Below are 21,647 nucleotides of genomic sequence, written 5' to 3' on the forward strand. Positions count from 1 at the left end.
GTATTTAATAGTGTTGATCCTCTAGCCTCTGCTCTCAGAAGCTTCATTCTCCTGGCTCTCCTTGTCTTCTCTGGTCTCTTTCTTTGTCTGTCTCCCTTGTAGTGGCTCTCCTCCTCCTGCCTCTCAGTGCTGATACTCCCAGACAACTTGGCCTTCTTCTCTGGACATGCCTTCTCCCTGGGACATTTTATCCACTCTCATGGTTTTAAAGTAGAATTTACCTACTAATGGCTTTGATATCTAAGTCTCTGGATAGAGACCAATCAATATTTGAATTCAAATCAGAATATCTGCTAGAGGGGTGCCTGGGTGGCTCAGTCGTTAAGTGTCTGCCTTCGGCTCAGGTCATGATCCCAAGGTCCTGGGATCGAGCCCCGCATCAGGCTCCCTGCTCGGCGGGAAGCCTGCTTCTCCCTCTCCCACTCCCCCTGCTTGTGTTCCCTCTCTTGCTGTGTCTCTCTCTGTCAAATAAATAAATAAAATCTTTAAAAAAAAATCTGCTAGATATCTACCCTGTCCCATATCAACTTAAATTCAACTTGTCCCCCAAAAAACTTAGTTGGTCATCCAAGAGAATTTTGGCTTTTGTCTTACTAAGAACCATCAATTTCTGTATTTTTCTTTTTAAAATCAAAGCTTAACCTCCTTCTTTCCTTTCTATCTATGCCCTTTTCCTGCTCCTTATCATCTCTCACTTGGATATATTCCATCTCCTTCTATCTCTGTCTCTTATTCCTCACCCTCTATCTCTCACCTTGGCCTTTCTTTTCCCTGATCCAGCAGGTCTCCTTAGCTCATGCCTAACTGCCTCCTCTCTGTCCACTGAATTACTGCCTTAGAGGGCTTTGTGAAAACCCATATCTGACCAAGTTGCCTCCCTACCCAAAACCCTTCAATGGCACCCATCACTAATGGGATAAAATATGAACTCCTTAACCTAGAAGTGCTGGATGGTCTCCATTTGCCCTTCCGGATCCACTTGCCACCTTTCTCTACCCTTGTCTGACCTAGGAGACTGACCTTATAGACTGGTTCAGCTGGGCTCATTTGCCCTCTGGCCCCTGCTTGGGTTTGGCCATTGGGAGGCACCAGAAGGATGTCAGGAGGCAGGAGGAGAAAGAAGCTGGAATATTCTCCTGCTGCCCTCTGGACCCAGCCGGAGTTCTCCCACTAAAGGCTCCAGCTCCAGTGGTGGGGGAGTGGGGTCTCTAGGGTTGAAGCCAAAGCCACCATTTCCTCTTGGGTTCTAGTAACAGCCTCTCCTTTTGCTCCTTCTAGCCTAGGGGAAGTGGGGCTGCTTGGCTCAGAGTTGCTAGCCCAGATGTTCCACCACGCTTTGGTGATTTCCCTCAACCGTGCCCATATCCTTGTAATAATAGTCCCTTCATTAAACTCTCTTTAGTTGCCCTGCATCTTATGCCTATTTCCTGCAGCACTCATTCAACTGGTGACAAATGAGGCTTTCTGCCGTCCAGCCAGTGCTTCACCTTCCCAGTTCCATCCTCAGGCATTGCACCTCAGCAACATCCTGCTACCTGGGGTTCTCTGTGGAGCCATGCTTTCCCTCACCACCGTGCCTTTGCCCATGTTAATCCTCTGTCTAAGTCCAAGGGCATCACCTCATCCTAGAAAGCTTCTGTCTGTCCCAAGCTGGGTTTAGGGTTCTGTGTGTTTTCATTGTATTTACCACCTTCTTATTAAACTCCTCTTTTATCTTGGCATTGAAGAGCATTGAATTAAATGACAAATGGCTTGGGTTCAAACCCTGATCCTACCTCGATTTTCCCCTCTGAAAAACAGAAGTCACTACCTCATAGGATTGCAGTGTTGTTTAAGTGAATTAATGCATGCTAAATGCATAATGCGGTGCTGGACACATAGAAACATTCAGTAACTGTGTGCTTTGAGTCATTGTCTGCCTCTTGCTCTTGACAATAAACTCTAGGAAGAAAAGGATCTTATTCAACTTTCATTGCCCAAATGTAATTTAATAACTGGTATAGAATGGCTGCTCAATGAAAAAGTGTTGAAAGAAAAAGGAATAAAAGATGGAAAGAAGAAAGAAAGGAGAGAAGTAAGGAGAGAGAAAGGGAGGAATGCCAGGCTTGAGGGAAGCAGCAGGGGCAGCAGAAGACAAGAAAAGGAGTCCCTCCTTGGCTGGGGATGGGAAAGGAGTGGAGGGCTGGAGGGAACATTAGAAAAGGACTCTTACGTTGGCCACAGGTGCAGTGTGGGGGAAGGGCGCTCCAGGCAGAAACAAGCATGCGCAGTAGGCAAAGGCAGTTGGCTTGCAAGGGCACAGGGCACCCTAGAAAGGGAAAGTGGTTGGATTCCGTTGAACAAGGGCATCTAGCAAGAGCTGAAGGTCGTGGGAAGAGGGGAGACTGGCAAGGCAGGTGGAGCCTGGAGTACTCCTGCATGTTGCACTAAATTTGGGTTGTATTCTGAAGGCCATGGGGGAACCACTGAGGAGTTTGAAGCAAGAAATGACCTGACCAGATGTGCTGCCCACCACCTTTTCCCATCTCTGAACAGCCCATGCCCAGCAAACAACACTTGCCCAGCATCATCTCTCCCAGCTGACATCATCTTCACCAGCTGACATCTTCGACACTTGTCACGTCCTGGGTGACCATTGGGAGAAAGAGTTTTGGCATAAGAGAGATCTAGGTTCTAAGTTATTGAACTTACCGAAGCCTTACTTTTCTCCCCTGTAAAATGGACACAAGATCCTGTGTCTTCCTGAGGGAGATGTTACGAAGTAATGTGTGTAAGGCTCTTCATGCTCCACCGACATCCCTGCTTTTCCTGATGTTAATGTTACGGCCACGGGGCTTGGCTGTCTCAGCTGCAGCACCCGCCCCTGTAAGATGCTCCTGGTGAATCAGAACAACTGCAGTCGTCTGTGGGAGGCCCTCCAAGTCCCTGTCAGGCTCTGGAATGTGAAGAGCTTCAGATTGCTTTTCATCAGAAGCAGTCAAGATTGCTTAAGTTTCTTTTTATCTAAGTGAAGAAAATTGTACTTAAGCTCTGGGAACAGATTGCTACCAATATCCTCAAACAGTAGCAGAGGGATGATCGGCTTCCTAGTTTGGGTTTGTTTTGTGCCTTTGGCAGCATGCAGAACTGACGGGAGAGCATACACAGCTCCAGCTTGCCTCTCAATTGTCCATTTCTTTTTAATATTTTAAGAGAGAGAGAGAGAGAGAGAGAGCACATGAGCCTGGAGAGGGGGAAGGGCAGAGGGAGAGGGAGAAGCAGGTTCCCCACTGAGCATGGAGACTGACTCCGGGTTCAATCCCAGGACCCTGGGAATATGACCAAGCCGAAGGCAGCCACTTAACCAACTGAGCCACCCAGGAACCTGTCAACTGTCCTTCATTTTAAACAGATTTAAAAATCCATATAGTCTTGAGAATCAAGAAACCATTCTTGTGTACTCTTTTGAAAGAATTGAGCCCATGGAATGAACCCTGGCTTTTTAACTTAACTCCTGAGGAGACAAGGAATCATCCTGACAGTGGGTGGGGTAACATATTACTGGTCACCTTCTTATCCTGCTGAAAATGTCAACTCCAAATGCACATTCCAATGTCACAGCTCTTCCTGATCTTTTAGAAGTTAATTACTTTCACTGATAAAGAATAGTACTATAAGCCATATGAAATTGCTGTTTTGTGGGTCAAAAATGACAGAATGTTGGCAATTTCATATGGTTTAGATTAATACAAAGCATAGTGAAAACATTTTAAATTTTTTCTCCCTCTCCGTACAAAGTACAAAGGGTAAAAAATCTCTCTCTCCTATTCTAATCACCTGCTTCCTCTCCCCAAAGGCAAAAGCTATCATTAGTGACTTGAGAAACAATTGTATATGATTTGAGAAATATTTTACATACATATTAATTTATAAACGCATGGAAGCATGATATGCAGGCTTTTTTTTTTTTTTAATCTTTATTTCTCTAGCTGCATCTCTTAGAAATCATTCCAACTAACTCACTGATGTTTTTAACCAGTGCCCATGAATATGAAGGTTGTTTCCAGTGTTTTGCTATTATAAAACAATTGCTCTAACAAACGTCCTCACACACACATCTTTGGTTTGTGCAAGTACATGTGGCATAAATCTCTGAAAGGGAAACTATTAGGCTAACAGGCCTGTGATTTAAAATTTTGAGAAATATTGACAAATTCCCCTCAAAATGGGTTATACAATTTATATTCTCTCTAATAGCACGTCTTTCTTGCTCTATAGTCTACACTTTATCCTTGTCGATTTCATGTCTTCCCTCATGATTGCAGATATTTTTTGGCCCATAAATAGCTTATTTTTTAAAAGATTTGTTTATTTATTTGAGAGAGAGAGAGAGAAAGCGAGCACAAGTTGGGGGGGAGGGGCAGAGGGAGAGAGAGAAGCAGGCTCCCCACTGAGCAGGGAGCCTGATGCGGGGCTTGATCCCAGGACCCTGGGATCATGACCTGAGCTGAAGACAGACACCTAACTGACTGAGCCACCCAGGTGCCGCCATAAATAGCTTATTTTAATTAACAAAGCTAATGCTCAGAGTGCTGGTTATTGGCCTGCTGGCTCTCAGACTCATCCCCATCCTCTCCCATGCTACTTGGTATGGGAGTGAAGGGCCGAAGCAAACTCATTTCACAGACTCCCTTGCCCACTGTCTTCTGTTAGGGTTGGGTAGTGGAGTAGAGGGAGGGAAGAAGCCAGGACCCTGTTCCTTCTCTCTGTTTCTGGTGGCCTCCCTAGTAGCCAATGACTCTAGTTCCCCTCAGGGGCTCCTCCCTTCAGGGTCCCAGCTCCAGTTCTGTGGCCCGGCTCCTGGGTTCACTATGCCTTCTTTGCCCTTTTAGCTTTCCAATATCTTTGTAACTGGTTTCCCATCCTAAATCCCCTCTATTGAATTATCTGCTTTAGTTTTGTGTGTTTGATTCCTACCCCCACCCACCCTTAACCAGTCTCTGAACTGGTATATCCAGAGTTGACAGAATGAGGAGAAATGGACATGTTTTTATCCTCTTGGTGGGAATGGAAACTATTGCAAAAATTTTTTTGGCAGGCAGTTTGGCAATGTGTTCCAAGAGCTTTAAAAACGAGCGTGCTCTTGCCCTATCTTTTAGAGATAGGTGTTGAAATATTTATGAATGAAATGATGTATGTCTGTGATTTACTTCTAAACAATCTGGGGGGAAGATAATTGGGACACTGTACAGATCACATGAGACTGGCCACAAGTGGATAGTTGCTTAAACTGGGTGAAGGATACTTAGACATTCATTACACTCATCTCTTTACTTAAGAATATTTGAATTTTTCAGTAATAAAAAGTTATCTTTCAAAAGCCAAATCTTAGACCTTGCAATCTACTCTCTAGGAATTTATCCTAAAGAGAACAAATTCCTAAATATTAAAAAGAAAAGATTTATCTTTAAGGATAGTTTTCAACAGCGTTCTTTATAATAAACAACTGGCATCAATCTAATTTTGCAACAGTGGGTGGATCTTACCATAATTTCAATATATCACATACTGCAAGCTGTTCAAACTTAAAAAGATGTTGCAGAAACAAGTGTATTGTCAAAGATGTTCAAGATATTTTTTGTTTGTAATGATTTAAGTAAAAAAAAGTTACAAAAGCATGAGATACTATAATCCAATTAAAAATATTTTTACCTGTGTCTAAGGGAGGATGTGAGGGATCCATACCCATGATCAGTGTTGTCTCTTCATGGATGGGACTGTGTTCTTTCTTTCTTACTTGTTTGCACTTTCTGGTTTGTTTGTTGCTGTTCATATTATGTACTACTTTTGAATTACCAAAAGTGACTAGCACATTCTTTCTGCCTCACCCCCTCTTTTCCTTCTTTTAATGGTCCTTTTCGAATGAACACTACCCTCTGTTGAAGGTGTGCATGCATCGGGTTAAGGAGCTGAAGGGGGTCACACCTTAGCTTCTTTCTAGCAATGCCAATTATCTGTTAACCTTTGCCCAGAGGGCTTAAGAGAAAATAGGCCGTTTGGGGACGGGGGGGAGGGGCGGTGTGAAGAGCAAAGCAGGTGCTAAGGGAGATGGGGGTGGCCATATTGCCTTCCACACGTGGCTGACACCTGTGATGGGGATTGTGGGGGTGAAAGGATGCGGATGACAGGGAGAGGCACTGTCCAGCATGGCCCCTTCACAAGCCCCCAGCTATCCTGGCCTTGTCCCCTCCTACCTGCCTCTGTCTATTGGATGACTGGTCCTCCCTCCTGGGATTGGCCTCAGTTTTACCTTTGCCTGCCCTTCAGCACATGATGCCTCATTTCAAGTGATGTTCTCTTCTTGATATCTGCCATCCTACCTGCTGACCCATTTTGGGACATGGAACCCTCCTGTGGTAGAGACCCTGGCTGGTCTCACTGGGGACTGTCACTTGACGTTGGAAGCTAGTTCTGACAGCATGCAGTACAAAAATGCCATTGCTGAGTCACATTGCACATGGTGGTCATGTTCTAGAGTCAGTGCCTGCTTTGTTTTAAAAATTGATTTTAGTCAGAATTGCCTTTATGGCCTTCCTTTGGTTGAGTGCCAGAACAAGTCATTGGTTTGCATTTAAAGTTGAAATAAAATGCGTAATTCCAAATACTGGGAGATGACTGAGCAATGGCAAACTCGCATCTTCCGTGTCCCGTGTAGTTCCCTGTGGACCAGGGCTGAGAGAATTGTCTGCTGCATTCATACCTTTACACCTCTCTCTCCACCCCTGGCCCTCAGAATGCAGAACGCCTGCTGTTGAAAGAACTGAGCAAACCGAGAGTGTGCTACAACTTCCCCCATTGTCTTGTGGGGGTGATTTTGTCTGCAAAGCATCTAGGACCCCCAAACCTAAAGGTCTTGTGCAGGCTAGGCTGTAGGAGAGAGGGGATGGAATCAGAGGACCCCAGTGTGGCCAGGACTGCCAACCAATGTTCTGGTCCTTTTACTGTGACCAGATAGTTGAGAAAGTACCCTCCAAGCTCCACCTGGGCTACTCTCTGTGCATATTTGGTTTGCCCAGGTAACCCCCTGTCCTTAAAGGTCTTAGCTCTGTTATGATCTCTTTAGGGAAGTCTTCTCTGACCTTGGGACCACTGCTTCCCTCTCCTCCAGCCACACCTGCTGCCCTATGCTGATTGCACCTCCCACCCCACCACCTGGCCCTACACCATGCTTGCATCCAATGGCACATTTACATTGGAGCTTCCAGCTTCTTGAAAGTACTCTAGTGGTCAAATGAATGGATCCTGGAGCCAGACTTGACTTTCATGTCTGATACTTACTATGACCTTGAGCGAGTTTCTTAACTTTCTCAGCTTCTCCATAGGAAGAAGGGTAGTGCCTCCTCGTGGGAGATTGTGAAGATTAAGTGAGATAATACACATGCATAGAGCCGTGCCTGGCCTACAGTACATGCTCAGTAAACACTGGCTAGGCTGGGTGCTTACCCTGTTGCCTCTAGTGGCCCGCACACAGAAGGCACTCAGGAGCACTTGCTGCATGAATGAAGCTGAGTCTCTGAAGTGTTAAGGAACATGCCAGGGTCACATGGCTAGTAAGTAGCAGAGTCAGGAGTCTGCTCTTACCTCCATGCCACCCTGCCTGCCAAAGCAGCTGCTCTGCGTGTCCTACCCCACCTCCCTCAACTTATCTGGAGGAGATGCTAAGTTTGGCAGGAGCTCTGAACCTGCCAGGCAGAACTAGTACATTTCCTAGAAAACAGGGCCTTTTTGCTTCCTGTCTTCCAGAGAAGGCAGCCTGCTCAACCCTGGGCCTTTCTAATTCTAGGCCAGTGTCTCCGTGCTGCCCCTTACGATCTCCTGGCCCCTTCTGCTGCCTAGGCCTCTCTCATGTTCTTGGCAATCATATTATCTGGGGTTCCATGTTACATTCATCTTTTTCTTATCCTTTTACAACATCTTCATAAAATCAAAGCCCTCTCTCTAATAAGGTTAGTAGAATGGAGATCATGAAGAAAGGATCTTTATAATTAAATGCACATAAGCTGGGAGAGATGCAGACCTTGCCATCTTTGTCAGGAAACTAGAGAAAGGTAGCATCATGCCCTTTGGAAAGCATGATGTTTAATAATAGTAACCACAGAAAAACAAGAACAAAAAACATTATTTTTGATCAACGACTATGTTCTAAGCAAAGACTTCAGTATTTTATATTCTTTGACTCATTTATTTTATAAGAGCTTCTCAAGTGCTGTTTTCCAGATAAGGACATTTAGACTTATTAAGACAAGCAATTTAACCTCAGTCACATTTCTGGAATGGGAATTGAGGCTGAGGGCTGTCTGACAGAAAGAAATCTTGTCTTTTGATTCTCTTGTGGTTACGTTGGTTTTAAAAATAATTAAACATGTATTGAGATCCATGCTTTGTACAACATGCTAGAGAAACAGCAGTGACCAAAGCAAAGTCTGCTCTCAGCTTGTATTCTAAGGGGAGGCAGCAATAAGCCAATAAGCAAGTGAAACAAGTAAATATCGTGCATGTCAAGTGAGGAGAAGTGGTATAGGGAAAATAAAGCAAAGTTGAGGACCAGGGTGACATTTGAGTTGACATCTGAAAGAAGGGAGTTCTCTAGGTAGAGGGAAGAGCAAGTGCAAAGGGCCTGAGGCAGGAGAATACAGAGTGAGCTCCAAGAACAGCAAGGCCAGGATGGTCAGAGCAAAGCTACCCAGGGGTTACATCATAGGAAATCATGTCAGAACGTAGTAAGGGACTGGCTCACATAGGGTGCTCTAAGGCTCTGCATCAATTTTTGGCATTTACTCTGAGTGAGATGGCGAGCCACTGGACAGCTTTTAGCAGAGAAGTGGGATGCCCCTACTCATACTTCGGAAGGGATGTCTCTGATGCTGTGCTAGAACAGGCTCTAGGAGGCAAGACCAGCAGCAGGGAGCAACTTAGGACACTACTGCAATAATCCAGGAGGACAGGCTTGGGCTTGGACCAGGCTGGCAGTGATCAAGTGGCAAAATGTCATATTTTGGAATATTTTCTTGAAGGTGGGGATGGCAGGAATTGTAGATGAATTAGATGAGCTCAGTGAGAGGAGTCAAATAGGACCACACAACGGTTCTGACCTGAACAATGGGAAGGATGGCTTTACCATGAACTAAGTTGGGAAGGACATGGAGGAGCAAGAATTGGGGGAATGATTAGTGGAGTGTTTCAGGTGTATGATGTTTAAGACACCTTTTGGATATGAAAGTGGCAATGCTGAGTGAGGCTGGAGGTCAGGAGAGAGGTCTGGCTGAAGATGTAAATGTGTGAGTCATTGGCGTGCACATGCCATATGGAACAGTGCCCCCCAGGGAGATGACCCAGGCAGCAGGTGGCTTGCAGCACTCCAAGTTGTGGATGTAAGGGAGATGAAGGGGAGGTGCCATGGTGAGTCACTGGAAGGCAGGTTAAGAAAGTCTTAAAGGTTGCCCTAAAGAACCAGCTTTGCCTTCACCTCCTCCTATTTTGTGGAAAGTGCTTTTGTCCAGTCCATGAGTGTGGGATGCCTCCAGGGCTGTTAAGTAGAAGGTGGTCTTTGGGAGGTGATTAGGAACAGCCAAACTCCATTTGACAGGAAAGCCCTTGGACATGATGTGTCTTGAGTCCCATGTAGCCTATCTAGAACATTTCCTCCTTGTCTTCTCTCTCAACTAATTGGCTCCTTCATTCATTCATTCATTCATTCACTTATAACCAAATCTTAGTGAAAATCCATTGTGTGAGGATCACACTTTAGACTTTAAATCATGTGTCATTCTTACTCGATGGATACTTAGACCTAATTTATAAATGGGGAACCTGAGAATAAGAAAAAAATGACTTGTCTCAGATCAAACAACTAGAAACTCAAACCCAGCTTCTTTTACTCTGAAGCCCATAATCTTTGCCCTTGCCATGATTTCTCTCCTCTTTTATTCACTCAGCCAATATTTATTCAAGAACTATTATATGCTGGCCTGTGACCTAAGTTCTGGGGCTATCATGATAGACGAGATGGAGACCACCTTTGCTGTGTTATTTCCCACATATCCAACTGCCTGATGAAAACTCCCCTTGGAGAACCCATTTTGAACTCACCAGGTTCTAAAACAGCCTTTTTCTGGAATCTTCTCCCGTCTTTCATCTTGATCCCTCATTTAGCAGGGCTCCTAATGAATGTTTTCTTGCATATTGTTCATGAAGTGTTTCTGAGTGAGACATTTGAAGGTGAGTATTCTATGTGTGGTGTTATGAGAACCAACACCATAGAGGATGGCTGCCCTTGTGTTTGTCAGTTCCAAACACTTTGCCCTCCTTTTCTTGTTCCGCCAAAAACAATTCAGGAGGGAGGCGGGGGAAGAAATGGTTGGGTAGGAGGCCAGGTGAGATGGGCTAGATTCCAGAGATTCAAGTCGGCACTGGTGTGGTTGTGAGTTACTACACAGAGACAGTACCGCAGGCAGGGAAGAGGCCCTCTTTATGCTGAGAGGTAGTTTTATAGAAAATCCCATTACTCAGCTGCTTTAGGGGATGCAGACATGCCATCCTGAAACACCTCTTACCTACCTGAAATCTTCCTGCCTCTTGCTATCAAGGGGAACGATATCTTAAGCATAAGTACACATACACACACAAACACATACACACACAAACACACACACAAGCTGGTCCCTTCACTTCATATTCAGTAAGTTTCCAGAGAGAAAATATGGAATGCCAAGTTGGTTGGAAGCTAATGTAAAATCGGTGTTGTGTTCTTAAATTTGGTTTTTACTGTCACATTCCAAGGTGTTATGAGAGGTAGTTTTATAGACAATCATTCATTGGAATGTGACTATGAAGGAAGGCTAAGCATGAACAAAAGCTTTAACTTCTGGAGCTTTTTTTTTTGTAGGACCAGAAAGGGGATGTATATATGGAAGAGACTGAGGCATCCTGTCCACTTTATGACTTGGTCCATGTCTAAAACCACGAATTTTACTCTTTTTCCATCAAATGAAGAAAATCATGAGCTTCAGACACAGAAAGGGCTGGAGGACCTCCAGACCCTGGGTTTCTCACTTATAGGCTCTGCCACTTCATGCTTGGTGACCCTGGAAAGTTGCTCAGCTTTTCTGGGCTTCAGTTTCCTCATCTAGAAAACAAGGATGATAATACCTACCAGACAGGGTTGTTGCGGGGATTAGATAAGAGAAGGGGGCAAAGCCACTGGCCTGTACTAGGTTATCAATAATTATTGTTCTTCTTTGCTTATTGTGTTAGGGAAAAAAACCCTCACACTTTTAAAGTTTACATAGGGAAATTCTGAACTCCCTCCACAATGGTCGTGTGCTGTGGACTTTTGTCTCTTGTGTTGAGCACCTTCTGTGCAAGCAGTGAGGCACTAGGTGCTCTAGATTTATTGACCAATGTGAGTCTTACAGCAGCCCTTCAAGGTGGGTGTCACTGTCCCCATTGTTGAGATGAGCTCATTGGAGTTCAGAAGAGTTAAATAATTGGCACAGAGATGTTGTGTGTGAAGCAGCAGAAGCAAACCTCTAGCCCAAGTCTAGGAAACTCTGCCATGTTGGAAACAAACCTCCTCCCAGTTCTGCCAGTGGCCAAACACCATGAGTGAACTAGAAAAACCTCCACCTCGGGGCGCCTGGGTGGCTCAGTTGGTTAAGTGACTGCCTTCGGCTCAGGTCATGATCCTGGAGTCCCGGGATCGAGTTCCACATCGGGCTCTCTGCTCAGCAAGGAGTCTGCTTCTCCCTCTGACCCTCCTCTCTCTCATGCTCTCTGTCTCTTATTCTCTCTCTCTCAAATAAATAAAATCTTTAAAAAAAAAAAACAAAAAACCCTCCACCTCATGGGCTGGAAATGACCTTAAAAAGTCTTCAAATCTAGTTTGGTCAGTTCTTCAATGTTTATGTCACCCAGGCTAGACCAGGGTTATTATTGTTCAACAGTCTTTTCCTGTCTCAAGACTACATGGAACTGAGATGTATGAGTAGGGGAGATCCAGAGGGCTCACAATCTGTGTAGACTTTAAGGGAAAATGTCCCTCACATGGGGTGGCTAGGAGAAGCTTGGGATGGACTGAAATGTTGGTTTAGTTCTCTTGCAAATGGGGGTAGGTTTCATAAATCAGGTCCTGGGCCCTGTCCTACAATGGTTCTGCAAACTTTGATGTTCCTGAGCATGCCAAGCATGAGCCAGTCATTGGAATATAAACACCATGAGAAGAGGGATTTTTTTCTTTTTGTTTGCTGCCATTTTCTAGCCCTAGAACAATGTCTGACATATAGTGGGAGCTCAGAGTAGGCAACAAACTCATTTCAGGGCATTTGCACCCTCTGCTTGGAACATCCTTACTCCACAGAGTTACCAGGCTTGATTCCTTACTTCATCCACATCTAGACTCAAAAGTCATCTCCAGAGAGAAGCCTCTCCTGACCATCTGATCCAAGACTGGTTACCCTTCATCACTGTTATCCCTTTCTTCTCCTTTACTTTCCCTGTCTATCTCTTGTACGTTTGTGATTAATTCATCACTTTCCCTACTGGTAGTTCCATGGGAGCAGAGCATCTGTATCTCATCTGCTGTGGACTTCTGTATCTCTAGCACCTAGAACAGATGCCGGCAGAGTCAGTGCTTAATACATTATATGCTGAATGGATGAGTGAATGAATGAATGCATGCAGAGGAAAGAGCTTAGCACAGTGCCTGGCACATGGCAATTGGGAGATAAATGTTAATGTTGATTATGTGAATAATGACACACTCTGGATTGGCCACTGACAATCCTCAGTGTAGGTCCTGGTAATTTGGTGAGTGTAAATGGCTACTCTTCCACCCCACCTGCCATTCCTCCTTGCACCTGACAGAGACTCTACAGTGTTTTGTTTTTTTGTCTTTTTTAAATCATCTTTTGCTCTTCACTTTTTGCTCTTAGTGAAATTGTGACGAAGCATTAAGGGCACGACTTCCTCTCTCCCAACTCTTGAATAAAAGCACTTTCGGATCCTTCTTACTAATACATAAATGACTAACAGTAGCATCATCCCTATATCCCATCAAATTCCAGCCACCTGGCCTCTCCCAGCTTCTAGGATTTTCACATCTCTTTGCATTCACACATGTTGTCATCTGCCCAAAGTGTCTTCATTCTGTCCCATTTCCTACCTAAGGATACTCTTTCCAAAATCCAGCTCCAGTAATACCTCCTCCATGAAGTTCAACCAGAATTCTTCCAGCAGCTTCCATCTCCTCTCTCTGGTTTTCCAGACTGGCTTTTCCTGTTTCCATGGGGTTTTCATCACAGAACACTATACTTAACCAAGTCCCTCTCCCCAAGGCCAGAAATGAACCCCTCAAAATCAGGGGTCTCCCATATAGCAAGAAGTGATGCCCAGCTCCGACCTGAGTCAATGGAAGGTGTTCCTCTAGCTTGTGGACTTGGCTTTACAGACCTTCTGGGTTCAAATCTTCCTCCCCTCTTACCATCTGTGAGACCGTGATTTGTGTTTTTAATCATACCATGCCTTATTTATCCCACTTGAAATCAGGGATCCTAATTATTACAGTGTAGTAAGCATCAAACACCACAGACCAATGGATGAAAGGATAAAGATAGGGATTCTGGAATGGGTTACATTTGGGGATGACTTAGGATGGGTCATTACTTAGATATTTTTCACACTGATATTTGGGGACTGTTTATGAGTTAAATGAAAGTAAACATAAAGAAACAAAAAATGGTTGAACATATTTCTGAAAAATACCCAGAGCTTTATTAACTTTGTTAATTCAGCAGAAAGTACATTGCACTGGAATCATTGCTCTGGCTCATTCAGCTCAAAGAATGGTCCTCACTGCTCATATACACATAACTTCATGGGTCATGGAAACATATACTGAGGTAAACAACCTCTGAAAATAAAATTTAAGGAAATGAATATAAAGCAAATTCCAAAACACAAAAACAAAAGTTATAAAATCTGTTTAAATATTCCACTGCACTCTCATAGCACAAATGTTCATTTTACTTAGAGAGCTTTACAGCATACTGAAGGGCTTTGACATAGCACCTCCTAAGGGACTCTGTTCTCTTTTGACTCATTAGCATGAATTACTCTGGACCATGGCAATGAAGAATTTGCAGATAGAGCCCCAGGATTCCCCACAGTAGTCCAGGGCCATCTTTGTCTGATATATTAAGTCTGGGTCCTCCACACAGTTGGGATCCTTGGTGGCTATGGTCTGAGTCTCCATTGAGCCAGAAGGGATATTCTCTTTGACCTTTATCTGCTCCTTAGGGGATAACTCTTTGACCTTTTTAAGTTCCATGAGGGAGGCCTTACTGACTTTGCTCTGCTCCCTGGGAGAGGGCTCTGTTAACTCCTGGCTGGGTTTCTTGTTCTGAATCAGAGTGGAGTTCACCAGCTCGAAATTGGATTCTGGAAACTTCTTTCTGCACACCTTGGTTTTCAGGACAGTTTTGGGGTCCCCACAGATGACCTTCTGAGAGCGCAGGTTCCGACCAATTTGTTTCCAATAGACATTCTTTTTGTTTGACTCTAGGCAGGAAGTTGGATTGCCAGTAAAGACACAGGAAAACTTGTTGTCCTGTCGGGTGCACTCAACCTTCAGGGTGATGCCCTCTTCTTGCTCAGTCACCACCCATCTGCAGTTGGCATGGTCTTGGGTGACAAACTTGCCTTTGGCCAGGTGTTTGGGTGGTTCAATCTGGGTCTCTCCCAGAGTATGCAATTTATCTCTGGTGCCTTTGCTGACATGTCTATTCTTTACTTCCTTTTTGCCCTTCACCGATGACACCTCAATAGCCAGAAAAAGGAAGGAGAGCAGGGTGAGGCTATGGATCCTCATGGCTTCAGCTTGGTGGAAACCTGTTTGACAAGAGCAGGTGAGTCAGTGCTGGGCAATAGTTCAGCAATACAGGGCTGCAGGATGACCCTCCCTCTACACTGACATATGCCTCCTTGCTTAGAAGTGAGATCAGATCAAGAATCCTTCTGGCTCCTGGAATTACTAGACCAGCAGCCCATCTATTCACATTTCTCCTTGACTTGAGTGCTGAATGTTAAAAACCTCCTACTCTTCCTCCATTCCTTCACCACTCTCTGAGCCAAATAAGCTCTCATCCCTCATTCACTACTCCTTTACTCCTTCCTGCATTTGCTCACTCACTCACTCCTTCATTTACTAATTAAACAAGCATTTATGGAACACCTACTATATACCATGCACTAGACTAGATGTTGGATATATCAATGTGAATGAGTAGGTCACATCTTAAAAAGATTAGAAAAAACTTTTGGGGGAATTTAAATAACATTGACAAGGAGTCTGTCCCAATTCTGTCCCCAACTTGATCTTGGCCAAGTCACTCTCCCCTCAGTGCCCCTGGATATCGAGATGTTAGGTGTGATAATTGACAAAGTCTCCTCCAGCTCCATGTGCTGGATTTCTAATCCAGTTCCACATGGACTCAGGTGACCACATAATGAGAAAGGACATGGCAAATGGCATGAAAGGTGATGTTTGACCCAACGTTCAACACGTGTGGGATTTGGACACTTTGAGATAGACGGGTTTGTGAGGGGGCCATTTGGAGTGCAGTAAGAGCTTAAGGAAAGGCATGAAGGAGGGGAGGTCATACCATTTGACTATGCAAAGTGAACAAAGCTGGGAAAGGAGCCAGAACTTATCTCTTTGGCCTTTTATACCACCAACTGTGCTCACCTCTTGCATTTCAACTTTGCTCTGTCCTTTGGAAAATACTGACAACAAATAAGAAAGTTATGAACTACTCAGGGTTTTATTTGGTATAGTTCATGATAAGATGATTCTGTCAGTATTCCATTTTAAAAGAAATATAGATTTTGCTTGTATAAGAGGCAGGCCCAGAAAATGGTCCAGATCTTATTTCCACTCTGGGCTTCTGGCCTCTCCTCAGAATTGAGAAAGGGAGACAGACAGTCACAGTGGGCTCCTCAATGAAGAGTGGACAGGGGCCTAGATACACCATGTGAAGACCCACTTGTTCATCAGGGCACTGAGACTCAGCCCCCACGTGTCCCTGATAGGATCCTGAAGTCCTTAGGGGAGTGAGAAGAAAGGTGGGGAATGGAACTCTTAGAAGAGCCAGACTCTTACCTTGTTCTGAGTATGCAGATCCAGTGTAATCCCAGATGTGAGAGTGAGCTTGCAGGCTTACAGCTGTCTCATCTGCTGTGCCAGGCCGGGAAGGCCCTTTTTATTGAAGCCCTGGCAGATGGATTTTACAACACACACACCTGTCTATCTTTATCACACTCCTCCCAGTCATACCCCTTGGCAGGGAGCCAGTTCCTGGATGGAAAGTAGTTGGTGTAATCCTGTGGGAGGAGGTATAGGCAGGGCATTATACTTGCTTCCTTCAAGCCCTTCTCTTTCCCCCAGTGGCCAGGATAAGAGGACAGCTCAGCCTTGCAAAGACCCTCCTTGATGGGATGAGGACCCCAGCAGGAATATCTGTGGGGTTAAAAACAATAACAAAACTATCATAGCTGCCAAGCCCTATGGCTGCCTATTTTACCTAAAGCTCTCCCTGAATTCCCAACACACCCACCCCACGACATGGTAGCTAGGGTTCCTATCATCTTACAGATGGAAATTGGAGCTTACTATATTCAGGGCTTGTCCAAAGTCACAGAGCTGGGAGGAGGAGGAGTCCAGAGTTGAACACTGGGACTACCCACATGCACTGTCTGATCGTTCCTACTGTCTCTCTAAAGAAATGTTTGTGAATGATTGACTGAAGCTGGGGAAGCCATCTTGGTTTCCGAATCTGTTTTCACAGAGGCACCTGAAGTTACTATGTGGACAGAGGAATCCATGGGCTCTGAAAGGCTGGTAAAGAGTGAATTCCTGGTCTAGGGGATTTCTGCTGAAAATATTCACCTTCAGGTCACACACAAGGATTTCCCTCTGGTCAGCCTTCTATAGGCAGGTTCTTACACTAGAATGACCTACATGGAATCTTGGAAATGGCTTTCTTTTAGCTGTGTGACCTTCCACAACCAATTAACCTCTCTGAACCTCCATTTGTTCACTTACAGATTGCTGACAATAGCAGTACTTTATTTTGGGCTCATACTAAATATTTTATGGAGCTAAGCTATTCACATAAAATGAAGCAGAACGGATTTGGCTCATAATGGGGTTTCAAGTTGTATTCATTAAAAACAGACGTGCTTGTTTTTCACAACTAGCATATTGAAGGAGACTCATTTCACAAAGATGTGGACTTTGCTACATTTTGTCACCTCACTTTTCATGATATTTGGGCACAAGAAATCGTTTGCTTTCTTTTTAACTCAGGTATAAGGAAACAATGGCACCAGAGTGATAGTAAATTCCAACTGACCCTTATCTTTGGGACTGGGATGATAGGAATGGTGGGGATTGTGGTAAACTGGGTAGTCCTGATACCTAAGTGTCAACACCCAGCATTGAATGACTGAGAACATGTTGTCATGGGGGTCAGTATTTTCAGACCTCATGAATTTTTTTCACATCTACATTGGTAGAAATAAAAGTGGAGACTTCACGTACTTTTAAGAAATAGATTAACATCCAGATGTGTGGATATGAAATTGGGTTGGCATCTAATAGACATTTTCTAAAAATACTGTCCTTGCCCGCAATAAAGATACCAAAAGTCATAACTATGGTGGGCTTCCATTCAAGATCCACCTGTTTGGGAATTTCAAGGTCACAGAGATATGGATATCAACTGGTTCACTCTGTGGTTCAAAGAATTTCTTCATGAATTCAATTGGAGGTGGCTATTTTCCCCAAACTTGAAGCTTCTTGTAAAATAGGATCACCCTAAGATCCATCCCCTTTGTCCTGAACACCTTATTGAGCCATGACCTCCATAAACACACATTCGCAATGTGATATTTTGGGGAATTATTTGGACATAGGCAAAATAAAACTGCTTTGTTTCCCAGGGAGCTATAGACCACAGCAGTCTCCTGCAAAATGAGAAATGCATCTTGATCCTCAAGAGGCAGACAGGTTCTTTCTGGAAGAAGACTGTAAGTCAAAACACAAAACGTATTTATAAGGAAACATGAACTTCAGGATCTTTTCTGAGAATTGTCTCTAAATTTTGCCAGGGAACATGGAACTTCTCCCACTGGCTTTGCATGGACCTTCAGTCTTCCTGTGATCCCATCCCAACTTCTGCCTTGATTGTTCTATTCCAAGCAGGAGACACAATATTAGACCAGGCTGTGTAGTTCATTCCCTGTTGGCTCAGCCTGTCATTCTGAACTCATCTCCAGACACACACACACACACACACACACACACACACACACACACCCTCCAATCAGGCCACACTAAACCACTTGCTCAACATTTCCTGAATACTTCATGCACTTGCTTGCTCCCTTCCTGTCTTTGATCCTGCTGTTATCCTTACTTGGAGTGTTCTTCTAGTCTGAGTTTGCCAGGCACACACCTGCTCATCCTTCAAGATTCAGCTCAAATGTCATCTCCTCCCTGTTGGTGTCATTGGTCCCCTCATCATTGTCTATGCTCCCCACCCTTTCATGGGTATTCATGGAGAGAAATAGACCATCACTCCCAGTTAGTGTATATGTGCCAGCCTTGTGCTGAGGCTGTGTTATTATTTCACATCTCAGTATACTGAGAAAATGATGCACTTGTACTACAGTGCCCTGGAGAAACTGGAGAGGTTTGGAGCCCTAGCAAGGCTGTCCAGAGCAGGTTCCAACTGTCTCCCCATGCTCCCAGGATGAAGCAGGTCACTGCCTCCTGGAGGAGTATGTAAAGGCTCATTGACTTGTTCCCACACAAGAGGAAAGTGCATGCTGGATCCTCATGGTACAGACGTAGACCCAAGCCTCAGATGGGCTGAGCACATGCTTGACACACCACTGGAGAAGAATTAAGTGGAGGCCACTTCCAATATTCTTATTAAAAAGAAATTAATGTGCCCAAACTTTGATAAATTGTAAACTCTTTCTTTCTCTTCTCATTCTAAATTTATATATTTTCAAATGTAAGAATATTATTAGCCTTACAAGATAATTGTAAAGTTGGTTCTCTTGCCCCACATCCCACCCAGGTCTCTGTATCTCCCATCTTTTCCATTATAGTGCTACAGTTATAAAACTATTGAACCAACATGGATATATTATTACTAGTTAAATTCCATACTTTGTTCAGCCCTCCATACTTTTTACCTAATGTTCTTTATGTAATCATTAAGAGACTTTATTTTGAAGAGTAGTTTTTGATTCCCAGCAAAATTCCCAGAGAATTACCATATATATACCCTGTCACTCTCTGACACAGCTACTCACAGTCAACATCCTCCATTGCAGTGGTACAATCATTATAGTTGATGAACTTTTCTTGACACATTATAATTACCCAAACTCCACAGTTTCCATAATAGTTCACTGTTGGTGTACAGTCTATGTATTTTGACAATTGTATAATGACATAGTTCCACAATTATAGCATCATACAGAGTAGTTTCACTGCCCTAAATATCCTCTGTGTGCCATGTATTTATCCCCCCTCCACCCAATCTCTGGTAATCCCCAATCTTTTCATTGTCTTCATAGTTTTGCCTTTCATGAATTTCATGTAGTTGGAATCATACAGAATTTATTCTTCTCAGATTGGCTTCTTTCACTCAGTAATATGATTTTAAGTTTCCACCATGTCTTTTCATGGCTTGATAGCTCATTTCTTTTTAGCACAGAATAATACTCCATTTTCTGGATGTAGCACAGTTTATCCATTCACCTACTAAAGAATATACCAGTTTCTTCCATATGTTTTGGCAATTATGAATAAAGCTGTTATAAACTTTCATGTGGAGATTTGGATGCGAACATAAGTTTTCATCTCCTAATGGATGATCCCAGCCAAGATTCCACATGACATTTAGTACCCATGACTCTTCCACTAAGTGCCTCTCGCTTGTGATGTTTCCCAGATGTTCCTTGTTTCTGATGACCTTGAGAGTTTTCAGGAGGACTGGGCAGGTGTTTTGAGACTGTCTCCCTTTTGGAGTGTGCCTGGTGTTTTTCTCATGACCAGATTGAGGTTATGTCATTCTTCTCTTCATCAAAGATTTAAATGATGGATGTCAGGTTTCCATTGGGGGTTACATAAAGTCTAAACAGAATTGGTGAGCATCTACCGGTTAAGACAGTGCATGTCTTATGCAACCTGGTCGGTGGCAGTTGATTGCAAGTTGAAAAGCTGATTTTATTTTTTACTCTTATGTGTTTGTTACTACAATATTGTTCCTTGACCTCGGGGGCTGGCACCTGCAGGTACAGTCACTGTTCTATCACTGGGTGAGATTTTGTTCTGAGCTGAGGCTTAACCATGCAGTAACAGTAATACCTGGCCAAAATTGGTAGAAAACTAATCCTTTCTTCGACAGTAACCTCACATTCAGACAAAATGCTGAGTTGCTACATCAAAGCGATATTAATTTGTTGGGTCAAATCATGTGCTTTGAAAACTTATTCGTTGTCAGAAAAGGAGGAAATTGGCTAAACATCAGCTGAAATCTAATTAGGTGACAAAACCATTCATCTTAAACCTACTGAACAGTACTGGCATTCCAAATTTAAAATGCTCATTAGTCATACGATTTCAGAATTCCCATTCAGCAAATCAGATGATGCATACTGCTAAAATTTTACTTTAGAAAAATAAGAGACAGGAAAGAGTTGATGGGATACATTCAGTATGAATGCAAATTGAAAATCTATTAAAGTTTAGTTATCTTAATGGAATGCCCTATGTCACACCCCATAATATTGGACCCATTTTGTTTGGAGCCATGTGCAAAACTTGGTTCTTATTCTGAATCCATCTTAAAACTAACTTGTGGTTTTGTATTAAATTAAACCAAAAGAAATCGCTGTTTGTGGTAAGTAAAAATGGCAGAGTATCAGCAATTTTTAATAGATCAACCTAATAATAATAGGACTTTTCCTTTAGGTAATAAAGCTGTTTGAATGTTTTATATGTTCTTTAAAAATTTTTTTTAGTGTTTTATAACAATTTTTCATACAAGGAAATTCATTGATCTTCTTTGTGTTCTTCATACCTTTTTTTAAAAAAAGAAAATCACTCTAAAACATCTTAAACATCTTACAAAGAAGTCTGATCTTTTTGGATAAAATTTCCAAAATACACAGACGGCTGTGCACCTATAGACACATACACATACATACATCACCTATGGGTATGAACATGTTTGTACTCTTGCCACCTCAGTATCTTGGGGCAGAAGAAGATCCTAGAGATTCTTTCTTTTGAATTTTCAGTCTCTAACCTATGTTTTTTACAAAGAATGCCTGTTGCCATCCTGGAAAGCTGGCAAAAGGAGAAGACAAGCTGCCCTTTCTCTGTGTTACTGCTGTGAGTCACCATGCATGTGGGCAAATGAATTGCTGCTCTATCACGTGAAAAGGTGAAGATATTGAGATTAAAGGCATCAGAAAACAGCTCTGGAAAGGCCTGTGAGGCACCTGGGGCAAATGGCACCCATGCCCAGAAAACA

The 21,647-nt window shown here is 43.4% G+C and overlaps 1 protein-coding gene across 1 annotated transcript; it reads right to left on the reverse strand.

Annotated features, from left to right (window-relative positions):
* Window positions 1-13,769: 13,769 nt before the first annotated feature.
* On the reverse strand, window positions 13,770-16,308 carry FGFBP1 (fibroblast growth factor binding protein 1). Its single transcript, XM_036074804.2, has 2 exons — window positions 16,193-16,308; window positions 13,770-14,922 (listed from the first exon to the last, which is right to left on the reverse strand). Exon 2 carries the CDS (start codon window positions 14,900-14,902, stop codon window positions 14,135-14,137), a length of 768 nt encoding a protein of 255 aa, XP_035930697.1. The 5' UTR covers window positions 14,903-14,922; window positions 16,193-16,308; the 3' UTR covers window positions 13,770-14,134.
* Window positions 16,309-21,647: the final 5,339 nt, after the last annotated feature.

This window comes from Halichoerus grypus, chromosome 3, assembly GCF_964656455.1.
Source record: "Halichoerus grypus chromosome 3, mHalGry1.hap1.1, whole genome shotgun sequence".
NCBI classification, from domain to species: domain Eukaryota; kingdom Metazoa; phylum Chordata; class Mammalia; order Carnivora; family Phocidae; genus Halichoerus; species Halichoerus grypus.

Bases quoted from the DNA above. Each gene is read 5' to 3' on its own strand.
- FGFBP1 (XM_036074804.2), bottom strand. From the start codon at position 14,902: ATGAGGATCCATAGCCTCACCCTGCTCTCCTTCCTTTTTCTGGCTATT.